The sequence below is a fragment of the Stegostoma tigrinum genome, chromosome X (genome assembly GCF_030684315.1).
Source record: "Stegostoma tigrinum isolate sSteTig4 chromosome X, sSteTig4.hap1, whole genome shotgun sequence".
Classification (NCBI taxonomy): Eukaryota; Metazoa; Chordata; class Chondrichthyes; order Orectolobiformes; family Stegostomatidae; genus Stegostoma; species Stegostoma tigrinum.
Window position 1 is genome coordinate 5,723,196 of NC_081404.1, and position 26,497 is coordinate 5,749,692.

General features: G+C 41.6%; 2 protein-coding genes across 2 annotated transcripts; both read right to left on the reverse strand.

Moving 5' to 3' along the window:
* Positions 1-1,838: 1,838 nt before the first annotated feature.
* Positions 1,839-9,646, reverse strand: LOC132207519 (sialic acid-binding Ig-like lectin 11). Its single transcript, XM_059643374.1, has 5 exons — positions 9,502-9,646; positions 7,455-7,742; positions 6,513-6,606; positions 2,370-2,457; positions 1,839-2,040 (listed from the first exon to the last, which is right to left on the reverse strand). The coding sequence occupies exons 1-5, from the start codon at positions 9,644-9,646 to the stop codon at positions 1,960-1,962; spliced, it is 696 nt and encodes a 231-aa protein (XP_059499357.1). The 3' UTR covers positions 1,839-1,959.
* Positions 9,647-15,041: 5,395 nt separating this feature from the next.
* On the reverse strand, positions 15,042-23,707 carry LOC125448202 (sialic acid-binding Ig-like lectin 14). Its single transcript, XM_048523316.2, has 4 exons — positions 23,556-23,707; positions 17,706-17,774; positions 15,928-16,296; positions 15,042-15,370 (listed from the first exon to the last, which is right to left on the reverse strand). Exons 2-4 carry the CDS (start codon positions 17,746-17,748, stop codon positions 15,042-15,044), a joined length of 741 nt encoding a protein of 246 aa, XP_048379273.1. The 5' UTR covers positions 17,749-17,774; positions 23,556-23,707.
* Positions 23,708-26,497: the final 2,790 nt, after the last annotated feature.

Sequence of the window (26,497 nt, forward strand, 5' to 3'; positions counted from 1 at the left end):
GACAAAGACTGAGAGGAGACCCAACAGATATTTTCAAAATCATGAAAGCTCTGGATAGGTTTCACAAGGCTGTCTCCACCTATTCACTCACTCCATTCCCTTCCAACCCCTGTCATCAGCATTAAACCACCTTTTCCCAGCTACTATCAGTTCAGAAGAAGTGTCACTGGACTTAAAACATTAACTCTGTTTTTCTCTCTTCACAGATGCTGCCAGACCTGCTGAATTTCGCCAGCACTTTCTGTTTTTGCTTCTGATAAGGAGAAACTATTCCCATTCTTAAACAAGGTTTGAGGGAGAGACGACTCAGATTTATAATGAGTTTTAGATGTAGCAAATTTGATGGGAGGGGAAATCAATCTTATTTCTTACAAAATAAAGAGTGGTTCAGGTCTGGAATGCTCTATTTGCAGTAATAGTGGAGGCAGAGTGAATTGAAACATTCACAAGAGCATTGAACACAAATTGTAAAAGTTACAGGAAAAATATATTAGAATGGCACAACCTCAGAATGTTGATTTGATATCCAACATAGACACAATGTACTGAATCATCTCCTTCTGTAATGTAACAATTTTACGATTCTGCAATCCTATGTGGAGGGCTCAACAAGATACAGGAGCAGAATGAGGCCATTTGGCCCATTGAGTCTGCTCCACCATTTGTTCGTGGTTGATATGTTTATCAGCCACATTCTCCTGCCTTCTCTCCGTAACACTTGATCCACTTACTTATCAAGAACTTATCTATCTCTGTCTTAAATACACTCAGTGGCATGGCCTGCACAGCCTTCTGTGGCAGTCGATTCCACAGATTCACCACCCTCTGGCTGAAGACATTCCTCCACATCTCAGTTTGAAAGGGTCTTTCCTTCACACTGAGGCTGTGCCCTTGCGTCCTAGTCTCTCCTATTAGTGGAAACATCTTCTCCATGTTCACTCTACCCAGGCCTCTCAAATTTCTAAATATAAACTAATTTTCTGCATTGCGCAGACTGTCAATAAGTTGTGTTTGTTTGTAACAACCTGTGCCAGGGACAGTCAGAGTACTCTGCTGTGGAGTACGATGAAATAACTGCTGCTTTCTGTTGATCCAGACTCTTTGGCTCAGACATAGCATCCCACTTTAACATTTGCTGCTGCCTTTTCTCAGATATTCTCCAAAGAACAAAAGGTGATCCAGATTCACTCCCACCTGAGATAGGCTGAGACTATGCTTTATTCTCAGAGCACAAAGCTAGGTGCAGTTTGTTCTTCACACCTACACTTAATAGGTTATCATCAATGAATAACGGGCTCTCCTCCGCATCCTCCCCTCAGCCCCAGTTATGGATTCACCTCTAAACAGCAATGTCTTTCCTCAAATTTCCTGTTGACTTTAATCTGTAGTTTAATGGATTTTAAATAGACAGCAGCAATTAAAATGTCTTTACTGTCAAAACTGTTTTTTTTTTGCAATCTTCTCTGTAGGTTTGGGTGTCCATGAATGACACTGACATATTTTAGCAAGTTAACAGACAAAGATGATTTGACAATAAGATTTTTTTTTAAAAAAAGCTTCTTTTTCACTGATTAGGAACAAAAGTGTTCAATATGACTTGGCAAGAATGAGTTTATACTGAACTCCAAGAAACTCCAACTGTGATCAGGCTGGAAATGTGAAATAAATGAATCAGCTCTGAAGAAGAGTCATACTGGACCCGAAACGTTAACTCTGTTTCTCTCTCCACAAATGCTGCTAGACCTGCTGAGTTTCTCCAGCATTCTCTCTGCTTGTCCCACAGTCTGAAATTTGTGACAGCAAAATAAAGTGTTCTCGAAATATTGCATAATGTCCAATTCTCGTTTTGCAAGGCAACAGTGTCTGTACAGATTTATAATATGTTACGGTATGGTCATTATCATCACCAAAAGAAGCAGGCAGCACGATCCTGGCTCATTTTTGACGTTCATGATGTTTTCAGACTCTGATCGCTGCATATACAATGGGTTCATTCTCAGTTGTTTGTGCCAATTGCTGGCCAAGTGTGCGAGAGTCATTCTGTAAAGTTAAAGAAGTTGTGTTCAGATATGGAGCTATTTTGAACATGACCTGAAGGTGGTGATAGTGTGCTCTGCAGACCAGAACACACTGTTAACTCGGATAAATGTCCTAATGTCCCTGCTCCGGGAGATGTCTGTTACAAGATATTGAGAGATGAACTCAACTTTTCATTATAGATCAACACAAATAGAAAATGCACCAATATGGGATCACATTTGGTCAGTGTGATTTGAACATATTAAGATGCAATTGCTTGATCTGAATACAAAAAGAAAATCTTTCATTCGTTAATTGTTTGCCATCGTCTACCCATTGAAGCAACATACCTCAGTGTTTGTTGACAATTGTAGACTACTATAAATTATGAAATTGTCATTCGTTTTGGTGTCAAGGGTGGACTCTTTCAATTTCTTCCTGAATAAAGACAGATACATGCATTTCTCAGAATGAGATTTCAACCTTAATCAAATATAGAATGTGTTCATGAGAAGGTTCACTGGACTCAAAACATTAACTCTGTTTCTCTCTCCACAGATGCTGCCAGGCCTACTGAGCTTCTCCATCAAATTTGAATCTTCTGTGTTCCAGAATGTACTGGCGCAATCAATTACACCAGAATGTCAGGGAAAGGATTGTGTTGCTTCCTAAACATACCAACTACATTTCATATCTTGTTAAGTTGGTCAGCTAAGGTGCTTGGACAGCTAGTTTGTAATGTAGAGGGGAACAAATAGCATGGACCCAATTCCTGACCCTACGACTGAAGTCCCCATGAATGTGTCCACCTTTTTAAACAGAGGTCTGATGAGCCTCAGCTGAAACTGCCGCTAGCTCTCTATCTCAAGCAAGAATACTGCTCGATGCTACCTGCTACTTAGAAAAGATCCATTTGTTCTGATTCTCCTGTCCCTGGCCTGAGCCTAAAAACCAATTCTCAATCTGAGAGAGTACATCACCATCTATTCCATATACTTCAATCTTACCAACCAACCACTGATATGAGACCTTATCAAAACCTTTCCTCAAATCTAAACACAACATATCCACTGGTTCTCCTTGGTCTATTGTAGAGGATGAATGCTCAAAAATCTCTGGGAGATTAGTTCAGCATGATTTCCTTTTCAAAAGACCATGCTATCTTTGTTTCATCCCACACAATTGATTTTGAAGTCTCTTAGCAATAAATAGCATTTTCCCCACACCTGGGTTAACTGCCTTGTGATTTTTGCACATTTTTTTTTGTTTCTTCCTCCTTTAGAAATAGTGGGGTTACATTTATCACACCCCAAGCTGTAGGAACTGCTGCAGTGTTGATAGAACTTTGGAAGATGGCCACGAAAGCATCCAATATTTCCAGGGCTAGCTCCTTTTGTACATTGGGAGGGAGATTATTAAGCTGTGACAATTTATCAGCTTTTAACCTCATTCTTTTCTTTAAGCCAATGTTCTTTTTAACTCATACTGATTTTCTTCAATTCCTTCCTCTAAAGAGACCCTTGGATCCCTAACATTTCTGGGAAAATACTTGTTGCCCACTTTTGTGAAATCAGAACCAAATATGTGCCTCAATTGTCTGACATTTCTTTGTTCCCACATGTCTGACTGTAAGGAATCTCCTTTTGCCTTTGCTGATTGTTACCTGTTCACATATTTATAGAAGCTTTTACGTCAGTTGTTATTTTTCCTGAAAGCATACTCTCGTACTTAATTTTCCCACGTCTTGAACAATCTTGTCCTCTTCTGATAAGTTCTAAACTGTTCCCAGTCCTCAGACTTGCTGTTTTGCTTTGGTAATTTTATGTGTCTCCTATGTTTGAAAGCTATGGTTCAATCCTCTTTCCTTGCGCTTGATTGAAAGGAATAATCGTTGCAATTCATACATACCTTCCTTAAACACTAGCCATTGCTTATTCACTGCCAACACATTTAGTAAGGTTCCCCAATCCATCACTGCCAACTTATGCCTCAAGCATGCCTTGAGCCCTTTACTTAGCTTCAAGACAATTCACCTTCTTCACTCTCCATCTTAATGAATAATTCTATTATTTTATGGTCACTCTTCCACAACTGATCCTCCACAAGAAGATTGTTACTTTGTCTTTTCTCAATGCCCAGGACCAAATCTAGGACAGCCTGCTGTCTTGTTGGTTCCTCAACATATTGGTGTAAAAGTGCATGTGTGTACACTCCAGTAAATTCTCTTCCACAGCATTATTACTGCTTTGGTGTATCCAAACTCTGTAGATTGAAGTCACCCACGATTAAAGTTGTACCATTAGTGCATGCATCTTTCAGCTTCTGTTGACTGTCTTCCCTCACATCCTTACTGTTGTTTGGAGGCTGATAAAAAACCAAAACTCTCTGCCCCTTGGTGCTTCTCACTTTCAACCAGACATTATCTCTAGTTATAATTCACCCCTTTATGAACAAATCCACTCCAGCTCCTTTTTCCAGCTTGTCTGTCCTTCCTAAATAATGTATAACCTTGGAATTTCAGTTCCCATCCTTGGGCATTGTACAGCCATGTCTCTGTAATTCCAAAGTGATCATGACCGAGTCTATCTGTTTGCCTTGTAGACTTATTTTTCATGTTCAACTCATTAAGACACAATGCTTTTACACTTGTACCTTAGTAGCCATAGAATCCAGACAGTGTGGAATCAGGCCTTTCAGTTCATCACTCCACATTGCCTCTCTGAACACCACCCCACACAGACCCAACTCCTATCCTATCCCCTGTAACCCTGTATTTTCCATGGCTAATACACTTGGCTTATACATCCCCGGACACTATGGGCAATTTAACATAGTCAGCCCACCAAGCCTGCACATTTTTGGATGGTGGGAGGAAACCGGAGCACCTGGAGGAAACCCACACAAACATGGGGAGAATCTGCAAACTCCACATAGACAGTCATCTGTGGGTGGAATCGGAACCAGGGTCCCTGGCGCTTTGAGGCTGCAGTGCTAACCGCTGAGCCACCGTGCTGCTCATCATTCTTGTTTTCTTCTGGCTTCCACACTGGCTTCTTATTTTTCTGACTTTTGTTGTGATCCTTATTCTCCCCTTCTCTCTCTCTCTCTCTCTGTCTCCCTGCTCAGGTTCCTAGCTCCCTGCCTTTGCAGGTTATACCCAACCCAACAGCACTAGAAAGCCGCATGCATTGGTCCCAGTCCTGAGCGGATACATCCTGTCCTGTTTCATTCAGTCTCAACTTCCCAAGAAATGCTCCCAAGGTCCCAGGAATCTGGATCCCTCCCCTTAGACCATTTCAACAGACACATATTATATCCTCTCTCTAGCATGTGGCACTGATACTAATCCTGAGATAACTACTTTTGGGGTCCTACACTCAGTTTGTACAAACTCATCTGTTTTTCAATCTGAAGCCATTGCTCTTCATTCTCTCCTTGCAGATTACCCTTGTAGCTACTGCGAGATAACTTTGACCCTGGCACCATGGAGGTAACATACCATCCTGAAACATCTTTGGCAGCTGTTGTATCTGTTAACCTTACTCATTTATCCCCTATCACTATACCGATGCCATTCTGCGTCCTCCCCGCTTGTCCTGCAGATCACCCACAGTATCACAGGCCTAGTTCCTCCTGCTATCCCCTCCAAAGTTGTTGCTCCCAATGAAGATCCAAAATTATGTCTCTGTTACAGAGGGGTTGGACATGGGAACTCCTGCATTGCCTTCCTTCCTCTATTCTGTCCATCAGTCATCTATTACCCTTCCTGCATGTTCGGTCTTTACCTGCAATATGACCACCTCACAGAATGTACTGTCCATGATAATCTCAGTATCATATATGCCCACCAGCAAGTCCAGCTGCAGCTCCCGCTCTGAAATGTGACAAGTCAGGAGCTGTAGCTGGACTCACTTCCTGCACATAAAGGGGCCAGGGACACTGGAAATGCCCATGACTTCCCACATAGCACAGGAGAACAACATCACGGGAGTAAGCTCTGCTGCCATGACTTCCTTTGGTGCAGTCATTTACTCATTCTCATACTGTGTACTTCATTCTGCAACTGTTTCAATCATTTTCATGTTGCGTTACTGTTTGCAATGCTTTGCTGTTCATGCTTGTCCTGTGATCAAATGACAAGGAGGGGAGAGAACACAAATTCTCTGTCACCGTGCACTTTCCTTAAGAACTAAAGGCTAGCTATGGATATCACATGACAAAATAAAACCTTCTGTGAGAGACCTCACTAATGGCAGGAGATGATTTGCTCATTAAACAGATGTAAACAAGAGATAACTATGCAAATGCAAACAAAAATGCACCGAAAATTTACTGAACCACACACCATCGTCTCTAGGTTGCGAATAAAAATATTTGGCCAGGGAGCTGTTGTCCCACAGAAAGTCTGCATTAACGCTCACTATGAGCAATGGTTCAGCATATTATTCACACATTTGGGTGGAGAGTGAGATTTTATTCTGTTGATCACTTACATCCGTAACATTATGATTGCTGCAATTGCAATGAAAACACTAAGCCCAGCCGCTATTCCTCCAATCATGAGAATATTTGTCCCAGACGTCCCACCTAAAGTATGTAGAAATGAACAATGTTACACAGGAGGGAATTCATGTGAATCAAGAATTCTGAATCATACTATCCTTCATGATGACACGACAAGGCAGAAGGCAGATTAAGGGCACCGTCTGTCATAAACTGTTTCTCCTTCTGTTACTAACTTGTCCTGAGATGCAAAAGGCATATGTAAACAATGAAATATCATCTCCACGTTCTGATGTACAAAATACATCTGAGAAAATCAAAGATTACTACATAATACCCAGGACAATGCATCATTTGATCAACAGTGCTTCTTCTGAGCAGCGCCAATATTTTCCACTTAACCCGTCTAGGGTTGGTATGCCACACCGCTGATGGGACTCTAACCTAAGCCTCCTGAGCCCATTAGACACTTGGCCCAATTTCACGATGCATCTCCACAGACTTACGTAAGGTCAAGGTAATGCAAATGAGAGCGAGTGCTTTAACAGTAACCAGTTAGACTGGGAGTCAGTTTGAGCAGGTTACAAATAAATGGGTATTTCCATTGAGGCAAACTGCAGAAGGCAGTATGCAGTGAAACCACATCGGGTATTCAACGGAAATGTTTTATCTTCCAGTACCACTGCTGTTCAGACAGTTTAATTACACATGATACTCAAAAATGTCAAAAGACAAAAACATAAGCCGCTCAATGCTGTTCAAATAATGATCGACCAACAATGGGCAGCAGTCCCCAATAAGCTAGAGATTCAATCTTGACCTGCTGAATGAAACTGTTCTGTTCTGATGCTAATAAGGTTCATATATAATAACTGGCAAGTGTTGGACAAGCTAGCATATATGTTGTAAAAGTGGGTAAATTGAACATGTACCATCAGAATGGAGCTGATACTTGCTGATGCTATTGCCATGCTCATTGGCTGCAATACACGTGATCACATCTCCAGTTTGAATTGGATGATCCTGTGTCAGCGAGAGGTGCAGGTGGGAATTTCTCTGGTCCCATGTGTCGGCTTCTCCATTTGAGCCATTCCCAGACATCATTCTCCCATTGGCTTCCCATGTTGTGTTGGCTGGTGGATTGGCTTTGGAGGTGCAAGTACAATTTATCCAATACTCAGATGTGGTGCAGATCGGACCTGCCACTATAACGGGTCTATCTAAACCAAAATAAACAAAAAACAATCTTGTTTGTCAGTATAATGGTGAATTAAGGACATATTCATCAGAATGAAATAAACTTGCTACATGACTTGGTGGCTCATCATATTATCCTCATCACATTTAAGCACATCATGTAACAAAATCATATTTTATGCAAAGAATACACATTACAGACAGTTTCACTGTGTTCAGGGATTTTATGGATGTTGCCTGAGATGAATCAAGTTTAAACTGTCATTTATCTGTCAGAAGGAAACAATTGGCCTAGTCGGTCATTATTTTTTCAAAGATCGTCAACTTGATATATTTCTATCCAGCCTCACATTTTATTATCTTGGAATCTCCAGCATCTGCAGTTCCCATTATCTCTGATATTTCTATCACTGTTTACTTTTTCTAACATCTGCTGAGTAATTGGCCATTCATATGTGCCTTCTGTTGGTCTGTATGTTTCAGCAATTCCAAATCAATATGTTCACAGATGGCATTACACACTTCTGCAACATGTGGTACTTGAACCCAGGCCTCTTGACTCACTGTTATTCTAACAGGCTGAAGCAGAAGAACATGGTGTACTGAGGTAGGAGCAGGAGGATGCTAATTACCCCTGCACGTTTCTCCCCTACACTTTAATATACTAGAGATCTGTGATGGAGCTCTGATCCAAATTGTTTGTATTGGGGTTGTGCTAAGCATTAGCCGTCATTTCAAAGTTTAAGGCTTTATATGTTTTTGGTGGTGGAAATTGCTTTCAAAACCTACTCGGATATATGAAAATGTATGGTTAGTATTAAATTTAAGCTTGCATGCATTCAGTTTTAGCCAAAGGAAAAAGGATCGCAAGCAATTCTTCCCGCTCACTGGGTTTATTGAATATTTGGAACGTCATGCACTGAAATTTCCTAATCTTCATCATTCAAGGAATCATCAGAACCACCATTCTAAACAGACAATCTTTGACAAATGATATGTAAAGTTCATCAAATACTTTACAATGGGTTAATGGCAGGATTTAGAATCGTTCATGTCACTCTGTGTTTCATCAACTTCTTTAGGAGACAGCATTTCTGAAGTTGATGTCCATGCTGTGCAAGTTTAACGAGGCTAGCCCTTGTTCTTCTGCTCAGAAAAGCACAATCGATTTATCCTGTCCCTCTAAATGTGTCACTTCATATTTCCCTTTCACGTTACATGTCTCACTCAATGCCAATATAATTTATGGAGCAAAACCGGAGAATCCTGGAGAAATTCAGAAGGCCTAGCAGAATCTATGTTGGAAGAAACATTGTTAACATTTCAAGCACAGTATAACTCTTCTTCAGAATTGAAAGGTGATAGGAAATGGTTGGATTTTGTTTTTAATATAATTTTGACAGGAACAGAAGACAGATGAGGGGAGCACCGTGCAAAACATAAAGGGATTGTTAATGTTGGTGGAAGAAAAGATGCAAAATGAATGTAAACAGAGGCACTGAGAGGGAAAGAGTGGGTGCTCCGTACAGACAGCAAAGTAAAGAAGCCACAAACAAGAAGAGGTTTGAGAGGGTGTTTTAGGGGGAGAATGCAAAAAAAAAAGTTATGACAATTCCATGTAAGATTGCAAAGTGCAGCAGTGGAAAATGAGGTCTTGTTCTTTGAGCTTACACTCTCACGACAACACACAGAATGATTGATCATTTTAATGAACATCTCCGCTCTGTCCATTTTGATCATCCTGACCTCCTAGTTCCTTGCCATTTCAATAAATCATCTTGCCTTCTCTCATGCTAACATTTCCATCCTGGGCTTGCTGCAAAGTTCTAACAAAACACAGCACAAGCTCCAGGTAAAATGCTTCATTTTCCACTTTGCTGTGCTGCACAATGTCGATGTCATGAACTAATTCTTTAACTTCAGACATTGATCAAATGATGTCTATTCTCCACTGATCTTACAGCAGCCCCCACCTGTCTCCACCACAGCCACGTGATAGGAGATCTTACTATACAAGATAACAAAGTGTGGGGCTGGATGAAGACATCAGGCCAAGCAGCATCTTAGGAGCACAAAAGCTGACGTTTCGAACCTAGACCCTTCATCAGAAAAGGGGGAATGGGTAGAGGATTCTGAAATAAATAGGGAGAGAGGGGGAGGTGGATCAAAGGTGGATAGAGGAGAAGATAGGTGGAGAGGAGAGTATAGGTGCAGACGTAGGGAGGGGATAGGTCAGTCCGGGCAGGACGGACAGGTCAAGGAGGCGGGATGAGGTTAGTAGGTAGGAAATGGAGGTGCAGCTTGAGGTTGGAGGAGGGGATAGGTGAGAGGAAGGACAGGTTAGGGAGGCGGGGATGAGCTGGGCTGGTTTTGCGATGCAGTGGGGGGAGGGGAAATTTTGAAGCTGGTGAAATCCACATTGATACCGTTGGGCTACAGAGTTCCCAAGTGGAATATGAGTCGCTGTTCCTGCAACCTTCAGGTGGCATTGTTGTGGCACTGCAGGAGGCCCAGGATGGACATGTTGTCTAAGGAATGGGAGGGGGAGTTGAAATGGTTCACGAATGGGAGGTGCAGTTGTTTATTGCAAACCGAGCGTAGGTGTTCTGCAAAGCGGTCCCCAAGCCTCCGCTTGGAGGAAGCCACACCATGTACAGTGGATGCAGTATACCACATTGGCAGATGTGCAGGTGAACATCTGCTTAATGTGGAATGTCATCTTGGGGCCTGGGATAGGGGTGAGGGGGGAGGTGTGGGGGCATGTGTAGCACTTCCTGTGGTTGCAGGGGAATGTGCTGGGTGTGGTGGGGTTGGAGGAGAGTGTGGAGCGGACAAGGGAGTCACAGAGAGAGTGGTCTCTCCGGAAAGCAGACAGGGGAGGGGATGGAAAAATGTCTTGGGTGGTGGGGTCGGATTGTAGATGGCACAAGTGTCGGAGGATGATGTGTTGTATCCAGAGGTTGGTGGGGTGGTATGTGAGGATGAGGGGGATTCTCTTAGGGTGGTTATTGCAGGGGCGGGGTGTGAGGGATGAGGTGTGGGAAATGCAGGAGACACAATTAAGGGCGTTCTCGACGACTGTAGGGGGGAAGTTGCGGTCCTTGAAGAATGAAGACATCTGGGATGTGCAGGGGTGGAATGCCTCATCCTGGGAGCAGATGCGACGGAGGCGAAGGTGGATCACAATCTTACTATACATATTGACTGTGAAAAACCGTTTGTGCAAATGTTACCTGCAGGAGGAGTTCACAGGATGTTTTAAAGATAGTACCTGAGAATAGTGTGTTCTGCAGATGACCATGTATAATGGATATGGTATTATGCCACGATTGGATTAACTAATGATCCCATATTTAAGACAATGTAAGATAGTAGCGTCTCTAATATAATTGAATATTAAATTTAACATAGGGGAGAGAGGAGTGGGTCTGAAACAATATTTTCCAAACTTGAATTCAGCATAATCCTGATCAGGTGAAAGCAAAACTGTCTCATAGAACTGGCAGAGGAAGTGGAAGGAGAGGTCAATAGAGACACATTAGCAGACGTTTAATGGGTGTTTCAGAATTTACAGAACACATACATTCCAATGAAGAGAAACAAATCCAAGGCCACATGATCAGGTACTATTTCAGAATATGAAATGGAACAGAAAATAATGGCTTCAAGATGAAGAAGGGAGAAATCTTCAAATCAGAAATAAAGTTTACTAGAAATGTAAAAACAGATACTTAGAGTTTTTATAGATAATTGAAAAAGAAAAGAGTTAACACAGTCAGTGTTAATCCGATAAAAAATCAGAATGGAGAATTAACGAAGGAAAATAAGGAAATGGCTGATGAATGGAGCAGGCACTTTTCAGGATTCTGCATGAGAGAGGATTCAAGTAAAATTCCAGAAGCATTGATGTATAAGGAAATGGAAATGTGTGAGGAAATCAGGAAAATCACAATCAACAGAATTCTAAATGAGTAAATTGTTGGATCTGTAACCTGATGACAGCCCAAACTTCAGCCTGGGCAGTTAAAACAAGTTGCTGGTGAGATCGTAGGTCTATCAGATTTAATTTCTCAAAACTCCCTTGATTCAGCGATGGTCTCATTTGATTGGATAACAACAAATGTAACTTCATTCAAAAAGAGAGGGTGACAGAAACAAGCGACTACAGAACAATGAATGTGACTTCTATCACAGGGAAATGAAAGAGAATATTCATAAATTGGTTACAGTGCGACCCTTGGATAAGTTCAAAGTAATAAAACAGAGAAAAAATATGTATTCTGAAAAGAAAATCTCATTTGACCAATTTATGGGAGCTACTTGAGGGAATAACAAGTGCTGTGGATACCTGGGAGCCAGTGGTTTATACTGAACATATATATTCAGAAAGTGCATTGTGTAATGCCATGGCAAAGGTTTATGTGCAAAATATAAATTAATGCTGAAGTAGCCCAATATTGGTTATGGTTAGTAGACTGGTTGCCTAACAGGAAGCAGACAACAGAGCTAAACATGTATTTTTAAGATTGACAAGATGCAATGAGTAGAGTGCTGTAGAAAATGGTGCAGATACCTTAACCACTTAGAAATTCTATAAATGACTTAGATGAGGTGAAAGAAGCGATAGCTATCAATTTTGCTGAAAAAAGAAAACCAAGAAAGTAAGTAATGAGGAGGAGAAAATAATCTTGCAAAAGTACATTGATTGGTAAAGTAAGTGGGAACAAATGTTGCAAATCAATCATAAAGTGGGGAATTGTCCATTTTGACAGGGAGACTAAAAAAGACGCATATCATCCGAATGGTGATATATTGCAAAATTCTGAGATGCAGTGGGACCTGGGTATCCTTGTGCATGAATCACAAAAAGGCTAGCATACAGGTACATCAAGTAATCAGGAAAGGGAACGGAATGTTACAATTTATCATGAGCAGAACTGAATACAAACTTGGTACATTAGGCTTCAGTCATAAAAGACTCCAGTGAGACAGCATCTAGATGACTGGGCATAGTATTGGTCACCTTATTAAAGGAAGAATATTATTGTGATGGAGGCAATTCAGGGGAAAGTTCATGACCCAACACCAGGGTTGGAATGTTTTGGCTGGCCAGGCTTGTTTCCAGTGGATCATCAAAGATTCATTAGTGAACTCATGGAAACAGATAAAATCCTGAGGGTGTGAATTGGTAGCAGAGATAGATTCTTGTTAACTGTGGGGTTCAAAGGTTATCAGAAGTGGGAAAGAATTTAATTTTGAGGTTACAGTTTGATCAGTCATGGTCTTTTTAAAAAGCATTGAATTCTTGATGGATGGAATGTCTTAGTCCTGCACCTGTTCACAAATATAGCAAACGATGCGACTTTATTCACATAGATCATTTTAAAGACAGAGCTGGGGGATGGAAAATTGGTGTTGGAAAGCTGTTGTCTGTACCAACTGTGTTTTTGTTTTTGATGGGAGGGCTATGTCAAGAGGCAATGGAAAACCTTGTTTCCTTTCTGTAAAATGGAAGTAAGCCTGTGACCACAGGTGACTGGGAAGATAGAGACTCGGTTATGAAACAGACACAGGGTTGTAGAATTTCAGTTCATAGCAGGATCGGAAAGTGTAGATTAAAATAAAGGAAGAACTGCAGGTACTAAAAACTGAAATTGCTGGAGAAATTCGGCAAGCCTGTTTGCAGAGAGAGAAACAGAGTTAAAGTTTTGGGTTGAAAATGACTTCTCCAGAACTAGACTCAAAATGTTAACTGTGTTTCTCTCTCCAAATATGTAGCCAGACCTGCAGAGTCTATTTAGAAGGTTGAGGGGAGATCTAATAGAAACTTACAAGATAACATATGGCTTAGAAAGGGTAGACGCTGGGCAGTTGTTTCCGTTAGGCGGGGAGGCTGGGGACCTGTGGGAACAGCTTTAGAATTAGTGGGGGTAAATTTAAAATGGAAATGAGGAGACATTTCTTCAGTCAAAGAGTGGTGGGCCTGTGGAATTCATTGTCACGGAGTGCAGTGGTGGCCGGGACTTTAAATGTATTCAAGGCAGAGATCGACAAATTCTTGATCTCACAAGGAATCAAGGGCTATGGGGAGAGTGCAGGGAAGTGGAGTTGAAATGCTCATCAGCCATGATTTAAATGGTGGAGTGGACTCGATGGGCCCAATGGCCTTACGTCCACCCCTATGTCTTATGGCCTTATGGTCTTATGGTCTTTACTCAACAAGTTCTGTCTTTCTTCCAGTGAAAGTGCCGATTGTTTGTGGAGACTGGAGTGGCCCTGAGAAAGGTGAGGAAGAACGGCGCGGCATGTCAGCTGAAAAAGCGATCAACATCACAGCTCTGGGAGTCGAGCTGAGAGGGATAATGTTTTTGGGAGAGTTTCATTTCTTTGTTACAGGAAAAGTTTTAGATTATGAAAAGTAAATATTCTCCATCTTTTGCTTTGTGGTTGCTGGCGAAGTAGAAATCGTTTTGTTTTTAAAATATTGATCACCACGGATGGAAACCACACTGAGGATCATGATAAACCAACAGCTGCTGAATTAATGACGTGGGATAGTTGCTGGAGAGTGCCCGCCATAAACTCACTGATATATTTACTGTTTTCACCTACTGTAAACTGTCGTGAGCGGGAAAGCACCGTGACAATGACGAGGTGACCTCCCTGTACATTCGAGGGTATAGCTCCTATTTAAATTTGGAACAAACTATTCCTATGCACAGTCAGCAGACATTGTGTAAAGACTAGTTCACCTAAAAAAAATGTGAAGCCAACATGCCCAGCAATACCACTCCTCATCCCAATTCATTGTTACCTGCTCGTTGTCTAAGGTGCTCTAACATCGGAGATCCATTCTGATTCCCAGTCAGTGTTACTATCTGGCATATTGAAATAATGTTCAGGTTAAGGACCTGAATGCAGTTGACCATTTTAGGGATTGATTATTCTGAAATCCTAAATCACACACCAATTCGTGGGTTATCCATTGTGGAAAAGACATTGATTCCCATGTAACAATTTCATAGTTAAGGCTGAAGAAGTGCTAAATTCCTAGCAAAGTTCCATATTCCAATTTCATATTTGGAGCTGCTCTCTCATTGAAGAGAGATGACTGATGGTGGTTTAAGTTGACAATCACCGTGCCTCAGGCAAGGGCTTGAACATTTTACAGTAACTTCAGCTGTTGTGGCAAGGGAACGCATAGTGTTAGTGCTAGTCTGTATCAGAAACCAACCATCCAGCCAAATGAACTAATCGACATCTAAAACAAATCAAATGGCAAGTAAAAAAAAGTTGGATACAACATCTAAGAATGAGGATGTTTAGACCAGACACTCACACTTAACCTGCAAGATGAGAGTTTCAGAAGAGGAGGTTTGGAGGCTGTTCCTTGTAATGGTACACTTGAAAATTGTGTCATGATTGACAGCTGATGGAATTAATGTTAGCATGGATGAAATTGTCCGAGACCCTGAACTTTCATCAATTATTACACCTCCTTCTTCGACGTCCAATTGAAGAGGAATTGACAGGTTGTGATAAGTCCATTTCAATTGTAGACAGTCATCGGGGCAGCTCTGAGTTATTGAACAGTTCAATTGTAAAATTTGCCCTGCAATAATTTCTCCAACATGTGAAATTGTTGGCTTTTCTGTAAGTGAAGCAGAAAAGGTCTGTTAGAATGATTTGTCATTTTCAAGGTGAAAGAGGTTATTTTCAACTGCATCAATTGTTTTGAATGAACCTGTGGTCTTTATTTTCTGTCATATGTTGTAAGGAACTTGCTATTCTAAACAATTCCTTAGAGATATATTGGAGCATCATGGACCTTTATTATATGGCCTAAACATTAATACCTGTTTACTTTCATTGTACGAGGTACGCAAATCATCACTATTCTGTTTAGAGTAATGTCCACTGGTCTCTCGCAAATGATCCTGTCCCTCTTTTTTAACAACAACTTGAGATCTGAATTTTGATGGAGGGTCCTTGTTCAGAACCGTTAACTCTGTTTATCGCTCAACAGATGCTGACCGGCCTGTTGAGTTTCTCTAGAATTTCTGCTCTTCTTGCGGATCTCCAGAAACCGCTGTTCTTTGTTTAATTTGATTTAGTCTGGGAAATTAGGATAATTAGCGATTTGGAATAACGAGTATTCAACCTCAAGTACTTGAACTAGAATCTAAAGCAAATTACAAGCAAACTCACCTAAAACAGAGATATCGATCTCAGAATGTTCAGTGACATTGACTTCTGAAACGAATACCAAAATGACTTGATATGTTCCTTGATCACTTCTCCTGGTATCATTTATGAGAAGAGAGCACTGTCTTTTTTCAAAGTCGCCAACAAACACAACTCTCCCAGTATAGTTAATATGTTCTCTGCTTGGATGTGCTGAATCATAAAGCACCAAGGCACTGGGGTTCACAGCATTAACAGCCTTCTTTATCCAAATCGCTATTAGGTAGGTGTAATTTATCGCATTATCAAAGGTACACTGGATTTCTGCACATCCACCAACTACTGTCAACACATGTTTTGGCAGTATCACAGAACACTGACCACCAGAAATACCTTTGAAATTTAAAAAAAAGCCTTTAGTTTGAGGATTTTTTTAAAAGAAAACCATTGAAATTCCTTAAACAGATTTCAGTCCTAAATACCACAATCACTATTGAAATACCAGGTAAGATGTTTTGCAAAACCATTCCACAATAACAAGGTTGGTTACTGAACAATTCATTCATGCATCAACACCATATCCATTTCATAAACTGACTATGTATGCTTAAAACTCTACAATATGCATACCCATTAAAAATCAAATGCTGCAATATTCACTGAAGTTCATGACAAGCCAATAAAAATACAACAGAAAAAAACATTAACTAAACCTTAAATGATTTCAAACATTAATTTCAATGCTAGTTATTATGTAATACAGCAAGTGGTGCATAGAAAGGCCAATAATGATTATTTTCCTTGACTAAACAAAAGCATTGAGTAATATAATATTACATTCAGGAATGTCCTATCTCTTTGTATTAGCACAACTTATTAATGAAATCTGCCTGAGACAATGTCCTGAACAAAAACAGTTACAGCTGCTGAACCTCAGCCGGTCTGTGGAAAGAGAAACAGAGTTAATGTTTAGATTTTAAAACTTGGCTCGAAGGTAGGAGACAGAGGGTGGTGGTGGAGGGTTGCTTTTCACACTGGAGGCCTGTGACCAGCATTCTGCCACAATGATCTGTGCTGGGTCCACTGCTTTTTGCCATTTATGTAAATGATTTGGATGTGAATATAAGAGCATGGTTGCTAAGTTTGCAGATGACACCAAAAATGGTAGTGGCCTGGACACAGAAAAGTATTACCTCAGTGTACAAAGGCGAATCAGGACAGGACTTAATGGTAAAATCCTGGGGAGTGTTGCCAAACAGAGACCTTGGAGTGCAGGTTCATAGTTCCTTGAAATAGGCTGGGGCTATCTTCCCTGGAGCGTCAGAGGACAAGGGGTGGATGTATTGAGGTTTATAAAAACATGAGGGGCATGGGTCAGTGAATAGTCAAGGTCTCTTGCTCAGGGTAGGGGAGTCCAAAACTAGAGGGACATAGGTTTAAGGTGAGAGGGAAGAGACTTAAAAGCGACGTGAGGGGCAACTTTTTCACACAGAGGGTGGTGCGTGTATGGAATGAGCTGCCAGAGGAAGTGGTGGAGGCTGGTACAGTTACAGCATTTAAAAGGCATCTGGATGGACATATGATGAGGAAGGGTTTAGAGGGATTTGAGCCAAATGGTGGCAAATTGAGCTAGATTGTAGTGTGGTCGGCATGGACAAGTTGGGCCGAAGGGTCTGTTTATGTGCTATACAGTTCTATGACTCTCTCAGCTCAGTGACCCTTCTCCCGAATGGAACAATATTCTGTTCTATTCCTAGAAGATTTTCTCACCAGTGGAAATTTCTAAAAGGTAAGAAACATACCTTCTGCCAATATCAGGAGAGAAACGAACATCCAATTCCGCATGACTGGAAAATGGGGGGCTGATTTCACTGAAAATAGAAACAAACTATTTCACAACCAGCTAAAAACGAAAAGAACTGCGGAAGCTGTAAATCAGAAACAAAAGCAAAAGTTGCTGGAAAAGCTCAGCAGGTCTGGCAGCATCTGTGAAGAAAAAAAAATCAGAGAATATAGTTCTGAGGAAGGGTCACCGGCCCCGAAATGGTAACTCCGATTTTATCGTCAGAGATGCTGCCAGACCTGCTGAGCTTTTCCGGCAACTTTGTTTTTATCTCACAACCAGCACCATGGTTCATTCTCCCCGGCGCTGTCATGTGGGGTTTCATTGGGAATCAGTATCAGATCTCCTGGCTAGCAAGCAATCGATCCCTTCCTACAACACTTATCCACGCAGCCTCTTGGTGAGGGAAGCAATTTGCAAAAGACACCGTGCTGCGAAATATGTTGTTCTTGCAAGGTGAACAAATCCAAAGATACACAACATGGAAACAACAAAATAAATCAAAGAACTGCAGATGCTGGAGATGTGAATAATAATAAACGTAATCATCGAGCTGAGGATTATTTGTGTTTGATACAATTCGTCAGAACTTCTTAGTGTAGTTCTATAAGCTCTAATTTATAAAGTCCTCGATCCTTTATATGCTGATAACCGTGCTCTCAGTATGACCTGCCACTTGTAACGTATTTAGTTGATATAGAACATAGAACATAGAACATTACAGCACAGTACAGGCCCTTCGGCTCACGATGTTGTGCCGACCTGTCATACCAATCTGAAGCCCATCTAACCTACACTATTCCATGTACATCCATATGCTTATCCAATGACGACTTAAATGTACCTAAAGTTGGCGAATCTACTACCATTGCAGGCAAAGCGTTCCATTCCCTTACTTCTCTGAATAAAGAAACTACCCCTGACATCTGTCCTATATCGTTCACCCCTCAATTTAAAACTATGCCCCCTCGTGCTCGCCGTCACCATCCTAGGAAAAAGGCTCTCCCTATCCACCCGATCTAACCCTCTGATTATTTTATATGTTTCAATTAAGTCACCTCTCAACCTTCTTCTCTCTAACGAAAACAGCCTCCAGTCCCTCAGCCTTTCCTCGTAAGACCTTCCCTCCATACCAGGCAACATCCTAGTAAATCTCCTCTGCACCCTTTCCAAAGCTTCCACATTCTTCTTATAATGCGGTGACCAGAACTGTACGTAATACTCCAAGTGCGGCCGCACCAGAGTTTTGTACAGCTGCTGTTGACAAATTCTTTTGAATCTGTCAATAAAACTGTAGAGGCTAGAAATCTGAAACAAAAACAGCAATTGCTGGAGAAACTCAGCTGGTGTTGTAACATCTGTGGAGAGAGAGAGAAATAGATGTAACCCTGCTTCAGAAGCGACACTGGACTCGAAACGTGAACTATGCTTCTCTCTCCACGGAAACTGCCAGACGGGCTTTGCTTCTAACTGCGCTTTACGACTGTTCCTTCATTGATTGCCTTCGTATTTTCTGACTAAAGGGAACCACTTTTCACCTTCATGTTTGAAATTCTATCCGTCCATCTAACCAACTAGTCTTCTAGATTGCGTCTTTTTTCCTTTTAACGTTGTCAGGTTAACAGTTCACAAGATATCCAATTATGTTTTAATTCGCTGTTTTGCGACATTGCACTGCTCCCACCTTTGGAATTCATCAATGTATCTCAAATTATTCGGAGGCCCACACAACAACCATGAAAACACTCGAGAGTTTCCCTCGTTCAAAACATACAATATTCACCACGACTTTCTGCTTCTTGGCACTTAGTTTCTTCCATCCAATTCTACAACTGTCCCTTTATTGTATGCGATGTCATCGACAGATAAGTCTACTGTGTGGAATGTATGCTTTACGAAGGTTCATAATGTGTTTTCTCATGCAAACATCAAAACTTCGTTTATTTTCAGTTAAGTCCATGTAGATTTTAGTGAAAATTGATTTGCCCCGTGTAATTTTAGTCGATCTCCAGGAAATGTACGAAAGTAACTGTTGCTTTTATCCCTGGTTATTAATTCTGATGATAGTCCATCGGCAACATTGCAGCGGCGAGGCAACAGTTGCTGCTCATATTGTTGTAACTTCTTTTTTGGATCCATGGTGTAGTAGCTGCAATTCTCTGTTAACTGGTAGTACCTCAAAATCTTAAAATGATTTTATTTTGAAAGAAAATAACCAGTCTCATTTCTCTCCTGCTCTGTTTAACTGCGTCCTGAGAGTCTCAGAAATAGCATTATATGCCTCGAGAGCAGGTGGGATTTGAACCGGGCTCCTGAGCCACAGCATCCTTAGCTGCACAGGCTAGACATTCCCCTAACCAACCCTTTCAGAGATGTTACTCCAGACCTCGGGAACAGATGGAACTTGAACTTGGACCTGCTGGGGCAGAATTCGAGCACGACTCCTGCAATCCTCTCCAACCTTGGAGTCTTCCAAAGCAAAATAATTCCTTGTGAAGTGAGAAAGCTACCGATGCGTTTGACAGAAACAACATAAAACAAGCATGACACTGTGTCACAAGGAGATTCTGGTTCAGATGACCAATAATTAAACCAAAGAGGTCGAGTCTCAGAAGTGTCTTAAAGGAGATGTCGCGAGCAAAAGATAGTTTTCAGCGTTTGATGTCTAGTAAAGAGGGCATGGTGAATGATGGTGGATCAATTGATATTGGAAATTCATACCGTGACAGAATTAATGTAACACACTTACTCCCGAGGTCCTCTGGATTGGAACTGAAACTTGGACGAGATTTTTAAAAATGGAATAATTGGAGAATATCATTAGAGTGATAAGATCCAGGCACTGCATGACCCAAGCCCAACCCAGATCAGAAAGCACAGGTGGAAGGGGAGATCGCAGTTGCAACCAGCGGAGGTAATGACACCAGAGGGGAGAAGTTGGGAGAGAAGCCAGGTTTGCTTTGCAAGAAGTAAGTTCAAAAGAGGCGGCCAGCAGACGGGCCACCGAAGGATTTTAATGAAGCAATATGATTGATTTCAAGATGTTAGGTTTCAGATCAAACACCAGCATGAAGTTCCAAAGAATTGATGGAAAAACTCAGCAGTTCTGGCGGCATCTATGGGAAGAAAACAGAGCTAACGTTTCGGGTCCAGTGACGCTTCCACAGAACTTGAGTCGAGACTTCAATTATGCTTTCCCGCCACACATGCTGCCAGACCCGCTGAGGTTTTCCAGCGATTTATGTTTTCTTTTTCCTCATATTCCAGCACCCGCCCTTTGTTTATTTTTACCAACATGAGGTTAGACCCTTATCTCAGCCTCAGACAGGACACTACGTAGACACATGGCCTCCATTTTCTGAGCTGTCGCATTGACTGAGTTAGTAGTTCATGAACCAAGTGCTGATAACAGACTCGTTGAATGGCACTAATTTTTCCCAACATGATCAGATCTATGTCTCTCACCGAAAACTTACAATTGGATAACGATTAACCGTCAGCTGACACAGTGTTTCGTCTGCACTATCCCCAATAGACATGATCTGCGATCAGCTGCACTTCCACTGCGAAGACATCAAATACAAAATACCTTTGTGGTGGACTTGCAATTTCCCGAGAACTATTCCACCGAATCGCCCAAACTCCCTCCTATCCTTCCTAAAATGTAGTTAGCAGGACCGAAGACTACCTTGTAGAAACAGCTGAAGCTGATATTTACAGAGTTTCAGCGGAAGTTTTCTTTTTCGGTCCTGAACAACTGTCTAAAGCCATCAATTGCTCTGGACATGCCCTCACACATTTGTCTTTCTATGGAATTTGCACGCATTTTGGAACTACGGAACTCTAGCATTGCCCCTTTCCATTCTTCGAAATTCCTTGAATTACAGCTCACTATATTAAATGCATCTCTCCGTGATTCTGACTTTGCTGCTATTTAAGCCCTGTCTGAACTACTCTAATGAACACGAATTAAAAAGAAATGCTCTTACATATATAACACAACACTGGGCCAACAAAAGTGAAAACGACCCATATTGAAACAATATTTGTGCAGGAAGCTAAACGGGATAACACTGTGACATTCACAATGAACGAGTTTTAGCGAGAGCTGTTCATGCTAATACATGATGGAATTTAACTTTCTCATTTCTCACAACTCATTAATCAGATCCAGTAAAATTTTGCTGAACCTCTAGTTCAATGAAGGAACAAACATTAACTTCAGAAACTGAACAAGGCCAGGGAAGGGAAAGTCCTAATGGACCTGAGGGCTGCTCTCTCATGAAGGAGATAGAGACCAGCGATGGTGTTTAACGCGAGGGAGACCATGCCTTAAGGGAGGGCAGAGTTTGAGAGAATCCTGGATGGTCGCTTTCGTCAGGGTGAGAACCTGCGCTGTTGACGTTAAATGCTAAGACCAGGTATCCAGCCACATAGTCTAATCAACCCTCAGGCTGCCAGACAAAAAAACGCTGTTACTGAAGGAGCAGGATAGAGGTTGGGACTATTCTGCAAAGTAATTTATTTCTTGACCACTCAAATCCACAGCACCAGCACCAAGTCAGGAAATGCGATGGAATAGTCTCCCGTTCTCTGTGACTTTTAACAACTTCCAGGAAACACGAACCCATCCAGAACACAGCCTCATGCTTTCCTGCTACTACGTGCGCCACCTTCAGCATTCAATCCCCCAGCACTGGTACGAGAGTGCGTGCCTTATACCAAACACAATTCCTTCAGTCTGGGAGGGAGGGATCCAGACTTTGGCCTGTCCCACCTCGATGTAAATTTACGATTAGAATTAGGTTTATTGTCACGTCAATGTACAGGGAAACTCAGTCACCTGAAAATTTTCCGCTAAACCCACATCCGGCGTTGGAATGTTCCTCAGTATCAACTTAAAACTCCTCATCAGCTGCAGGGGAGCTGCGCCTTCAACACATGGAGAGTGACGTTGGAGAAAGAGTGAACCCAGCAAGACTCACAGTACCCTGAACGAAAGTTCTGGGGATTTAAAAAAAACCTACACAGGGGTGTAAAATACAGTGTAAAAGTAGCGACTTACCCGAAAGGCTCCCTTGTCTACAGAATGGGCAGGACCACTATCTGGTGATTCACCTTGTTGCTGATTGGCATCTTGCATCTGTTCTCCGTCTGACAGTCTGCAGTTAAATATGGTCTCATTGTATTTCGAGCGAATCGCAAGTACAGCAACAGCAAACCTCAGTTGCCAGCATAGGCACTGAAGGTACGTTATGTCTGGCAATAGTCTCAGGTTTTGGTTCAACACACACGTTGCCCAGCGGCAGTGGTCTCTGACACATATTTCATATAAATCGAGCTTTCTGGCACCAATTGTGACTGAGTGTTAGGGTTATTGAACCTCAGTTGCTATCTTTTACAGGCAAGTGGTTTCCTCACATTCACCAAACATTGCTGCTGTCCTCGTCTCTGACAACAAAGATCCGTTTGTCACTGAAGTGTTTGAAACCACAGGGAGATCATTATTTTGCCTTTAATTCATTAAGGTTTCATTTCCACTCCCATGTTATTTCCTGTCATGAAATGGTCCAAAGGTTTATCCCATTTGATTCGATGTGAGATTTTTTTAAACAAATAATAGGCAAATACCTTTGAAAGATAGATGAGCGAAACATAAAACTGTCCTGCACTGTGCAATCTCAAAATTGAGGTCATACATAACAGAATGTTCGAACATTTATGTCTATCTTTAGCAGGCAGTGGTTTGAATTAGATGGGCATATTATTGTTAAGATTTAAATTGATTTAAAATCAAATCGGTTTTTACCTGGAAGTAGGGACCTGAAACAAAGCTGTCACCGCAGGTTTCTGGCAATTATTCGAGTTCCCGCTGTTGCAGATTGGTTTTAACCCAAACCGTTGGTAACATGACCCGCTGTTCTAGGCTGTCTTCTCGTGCAACCAAACCAAGAACTGAGGGAGCTGGAAATCTGAAAGACAAACAGAAATTACTGGAGAAACTCAGCATTTGTGGAGTGAGAGAGAGAGAGGCATTCCGAGTCCAGTGAAATTCTGAAGAAGGGTCACTGGGGACTGGAAATGTTAACTCTGTCTTTCTCTCTACTTTTTTTTAAGATATTGGGGTGAGAGTGGCTACCGTCCAACCTATAGGAACTTTTCCAGGGTCTATAGAATCCTGAAAGATGACCACCTGCACATTTACTATTTCTCAGTCACATCATTAATTACTGTAGGATGTAGATTATCAGGCCCTGGGGATTTATTGGTCTTTAATCCATCAACTTGCCAAACACCATTTCCCTATTAATATTAATTTCCTTTAGTTTCTCCTTCTCACTAGACCCTACATTCCCCAGCATTTCTGGGACATTATTGATGGCCTCTTTTGTGAATTTAATTAGTTTGCCATCTATTTGTTCCTGGTTATAACATCCCTGTTTCTGACTAAGGGACCTACATATGTTTTTACTAATCTTTTTCTCTTCACATGCCTGTAGAAACTTTGGCAATCGGTTTGTACGTTCCCTGCAAGCTTACTCTTCTACTCAATTTCCTTCCTCTTCATCAATCCCTTGGTCATCCTTTGCTGAAATTGAAGCTGCTCCCAGTCCTCAGGTCTGCTCCTCTTTTTGGTCATTCTGTATTTTTTTAATTACTCATTCATGGGATGTGTCAGCAGTTATTGACCATATTAATTGCCCAGAGAGCAGGTAAGAGTCACACCCATTGCTGTGCATCTGGAGTCACATGTAGGCCAGGCCAGGTGAGAAAAGACAGTGACAGTTTCCCTCTGTAAAGGACATTAGTGAAATCAGATGGGGATTACTTTACCCCCTAACAACTGATTCAGGGTCATCATCTATTCGAGATTTGTGTTGAATTGAAATTCCACCATCTGGTGTGGTAGGATTTGAATGCAGCTCCCCAGAATATTACATGGGTATCTGGACTAATAGTCCAGTAACAAGAGCACTAAGCCATTACCAATGTTGACAACATTTGGCAAAAACTTTCAAAAGTTGATTGGGAGAGGCCAGTCACATGTAAAGGGGCAGTCGGAAGGTGGGAGGACTTCAAAAATGAGATAACGAGAGCCCAGTGATGATATGTTCCTATTAGTGTGAAAAGCAAACCTGGTAGGCATATGGGAATGTCGGATGACTAGTGAAATTGAGGCTCTGCTCAAGAAAAAGAAGGAGCCATTTGTCAGATATAGATAGCTGGGACTAAGTGAATCCTTAGAGGAGTAAGGGCAGTAGGAGTATACTTTAGACGGGAATCTGGAGGGCAAAAAGGGGAGGGGAGGTAGCTTTGGCAAATAGGGTTAAGGAGAATCCACAGATTTGACAAATACATTCAGGCCAAAAGAGTAACTCAGAAGAGAATAGGGCCCGTTAAAGATCAACAAGGCCATCTATGTGTGGAACTGCAAGTGAGATATTAAACGTTCATTTTGTGTCAGTATTTACTGTGGAGAATTTGCAGAAATAAATAGAGATTTCTTGAAAAGTGCCTATGTTACAGAGGACACGGTGCTGGTGGTCTTAAAATGTACATAAATAAATAAACCCCCAGGACCTGATCAGGTGGTCCCTAGAACCTTGTGGGAAGTCGGGAAGAGATTGCTGGGTCACTTGCTGAGATATTTGTATCATTGATACCCAAGGGTGAGGCATCAGAAGACTGAAGGTGGCCAGTTAAGAAAGTTGGAAAGGAAAAGCCAGAGAACTACAGACCAATGAGCTTGACATCAGTGGTAAGTTGTTGTAGAGGGTTGTGAGGGACAGGATTAACATGTATTTGGAAAGGCAAGGACTGATTAGACAACATGCCTTTGTGCATGGGAAATTGTGTCCCACTAACTTGGTTGAGTTTTATGAAGAAGTGACAAAGAAGACTGATGAAGGTAGAGCTGTGGACATTGTCTATATGAACTTCAGTAAGGCATTTGACAAGGCTCTGCATGGCAGACTGGTTAGCAAGGTTAGGTCACAAGGAATCCAGGGAGAGCTAGCCATTTGGATACAAAACTGACTTGAAGGTAGGAGACAGAAGTTGGCAGTGGAGGGCTATTTTTCAGAATGGAGGGTTGTGACCAGCAATATGTTGCAAGGATCAGTGCTGGGTCCACTGCTTTTTGTCATTTATACAAATGATTTGGATGTGAATGTTGGAGGTGCGGTTAGTAAGTTTGCAGATGACTTCAAAATTGGTGATGTATTGGACAGTGAAGAAGGATATCTCAGAGTACAACGGGACCTTGATCAGATGAGAGGCAGATGGAAGTTAATTTAGATCATTGTGAGGTGTTGTATTTTGGGAAGGCAAATCAGGGCAGGACATGTATACTGAATGGTATTGTCCTGGGGAGTGTTGCCAAACAAAGAGAGCTTGGAGTGCAGGCTTACAGTTCCCTGAAAGCAGAGCCCCAGATAGACAGGATAGTGAAAAGGGTGTTTGGTACATTTGCCTTCATTGGTTAATGTATTGTATAGGATTTGGGAGATCATGTTGCGGCTGTACAGGACATTGGTTAGGCCAATATAGGCCACTATAGGAAAGATGTTGTGAATCTTGAAAGGGTTCAGGAAATATTTGCGAGTATGTTGCCAGAGTTAGAGTGTTGGAGCTATAAGGAGAGGCTGAATAGGCTGGGCCTATTTTCCCAGAACATCAGAGGCTGAGGGGTGACCTTACAGAGATTTATAAATTCATGAGGAGCATGGGTATGGCAGTCCGAAACTAGAG

Excerpts from the sequence above, each read along its gene's own strand:
- LOC132207519 (XM_059643374.1), bottom strand. The coding sequence starts at position 9,646 with ATGTCTGAAGTTAAAGAATTAGTTCATGACATCGACATTGTGCAGCAC. Across the intron at positions 7,743-9,501 it reads AAATGTTAGCATGAGAGAAG|ATAGACCCGTTATAGTGGCA; the intron begins GCAAGATGATTT and ends ATTTTGGTTTAG. Across the intron at positions 6,607-7,454 it reads GTATCAGCTCCATTCTGATG|GTGGGACGTCTGGGACAAAT; the intron begins GTACATGTTCAA and ends TACATACTTTAG.
- LOC125448202 (XM_048523316.2), bottom strand. The coding sequence starts at position 17,748 with ATGCGGAATTGGATGTTCGTTTCTCTCCTGATATTGGCAGAAG. Across the intron at positions 16,297-17,705 it reads TCTCCTGATATTGGCAGAAG|GTATTTCTGGTGGTCAGTGT; the intron begins GTATGTTTCTTA and ends TAAATTTCAAAG. Across the intron at positions 15,371-15,927 it reads GATCGATATCTCTGTTTTAG|AAAAGCCAACAATTTCACAT; the intron begins GTGAGTTTGCTT and ends CTTCACTTACAG.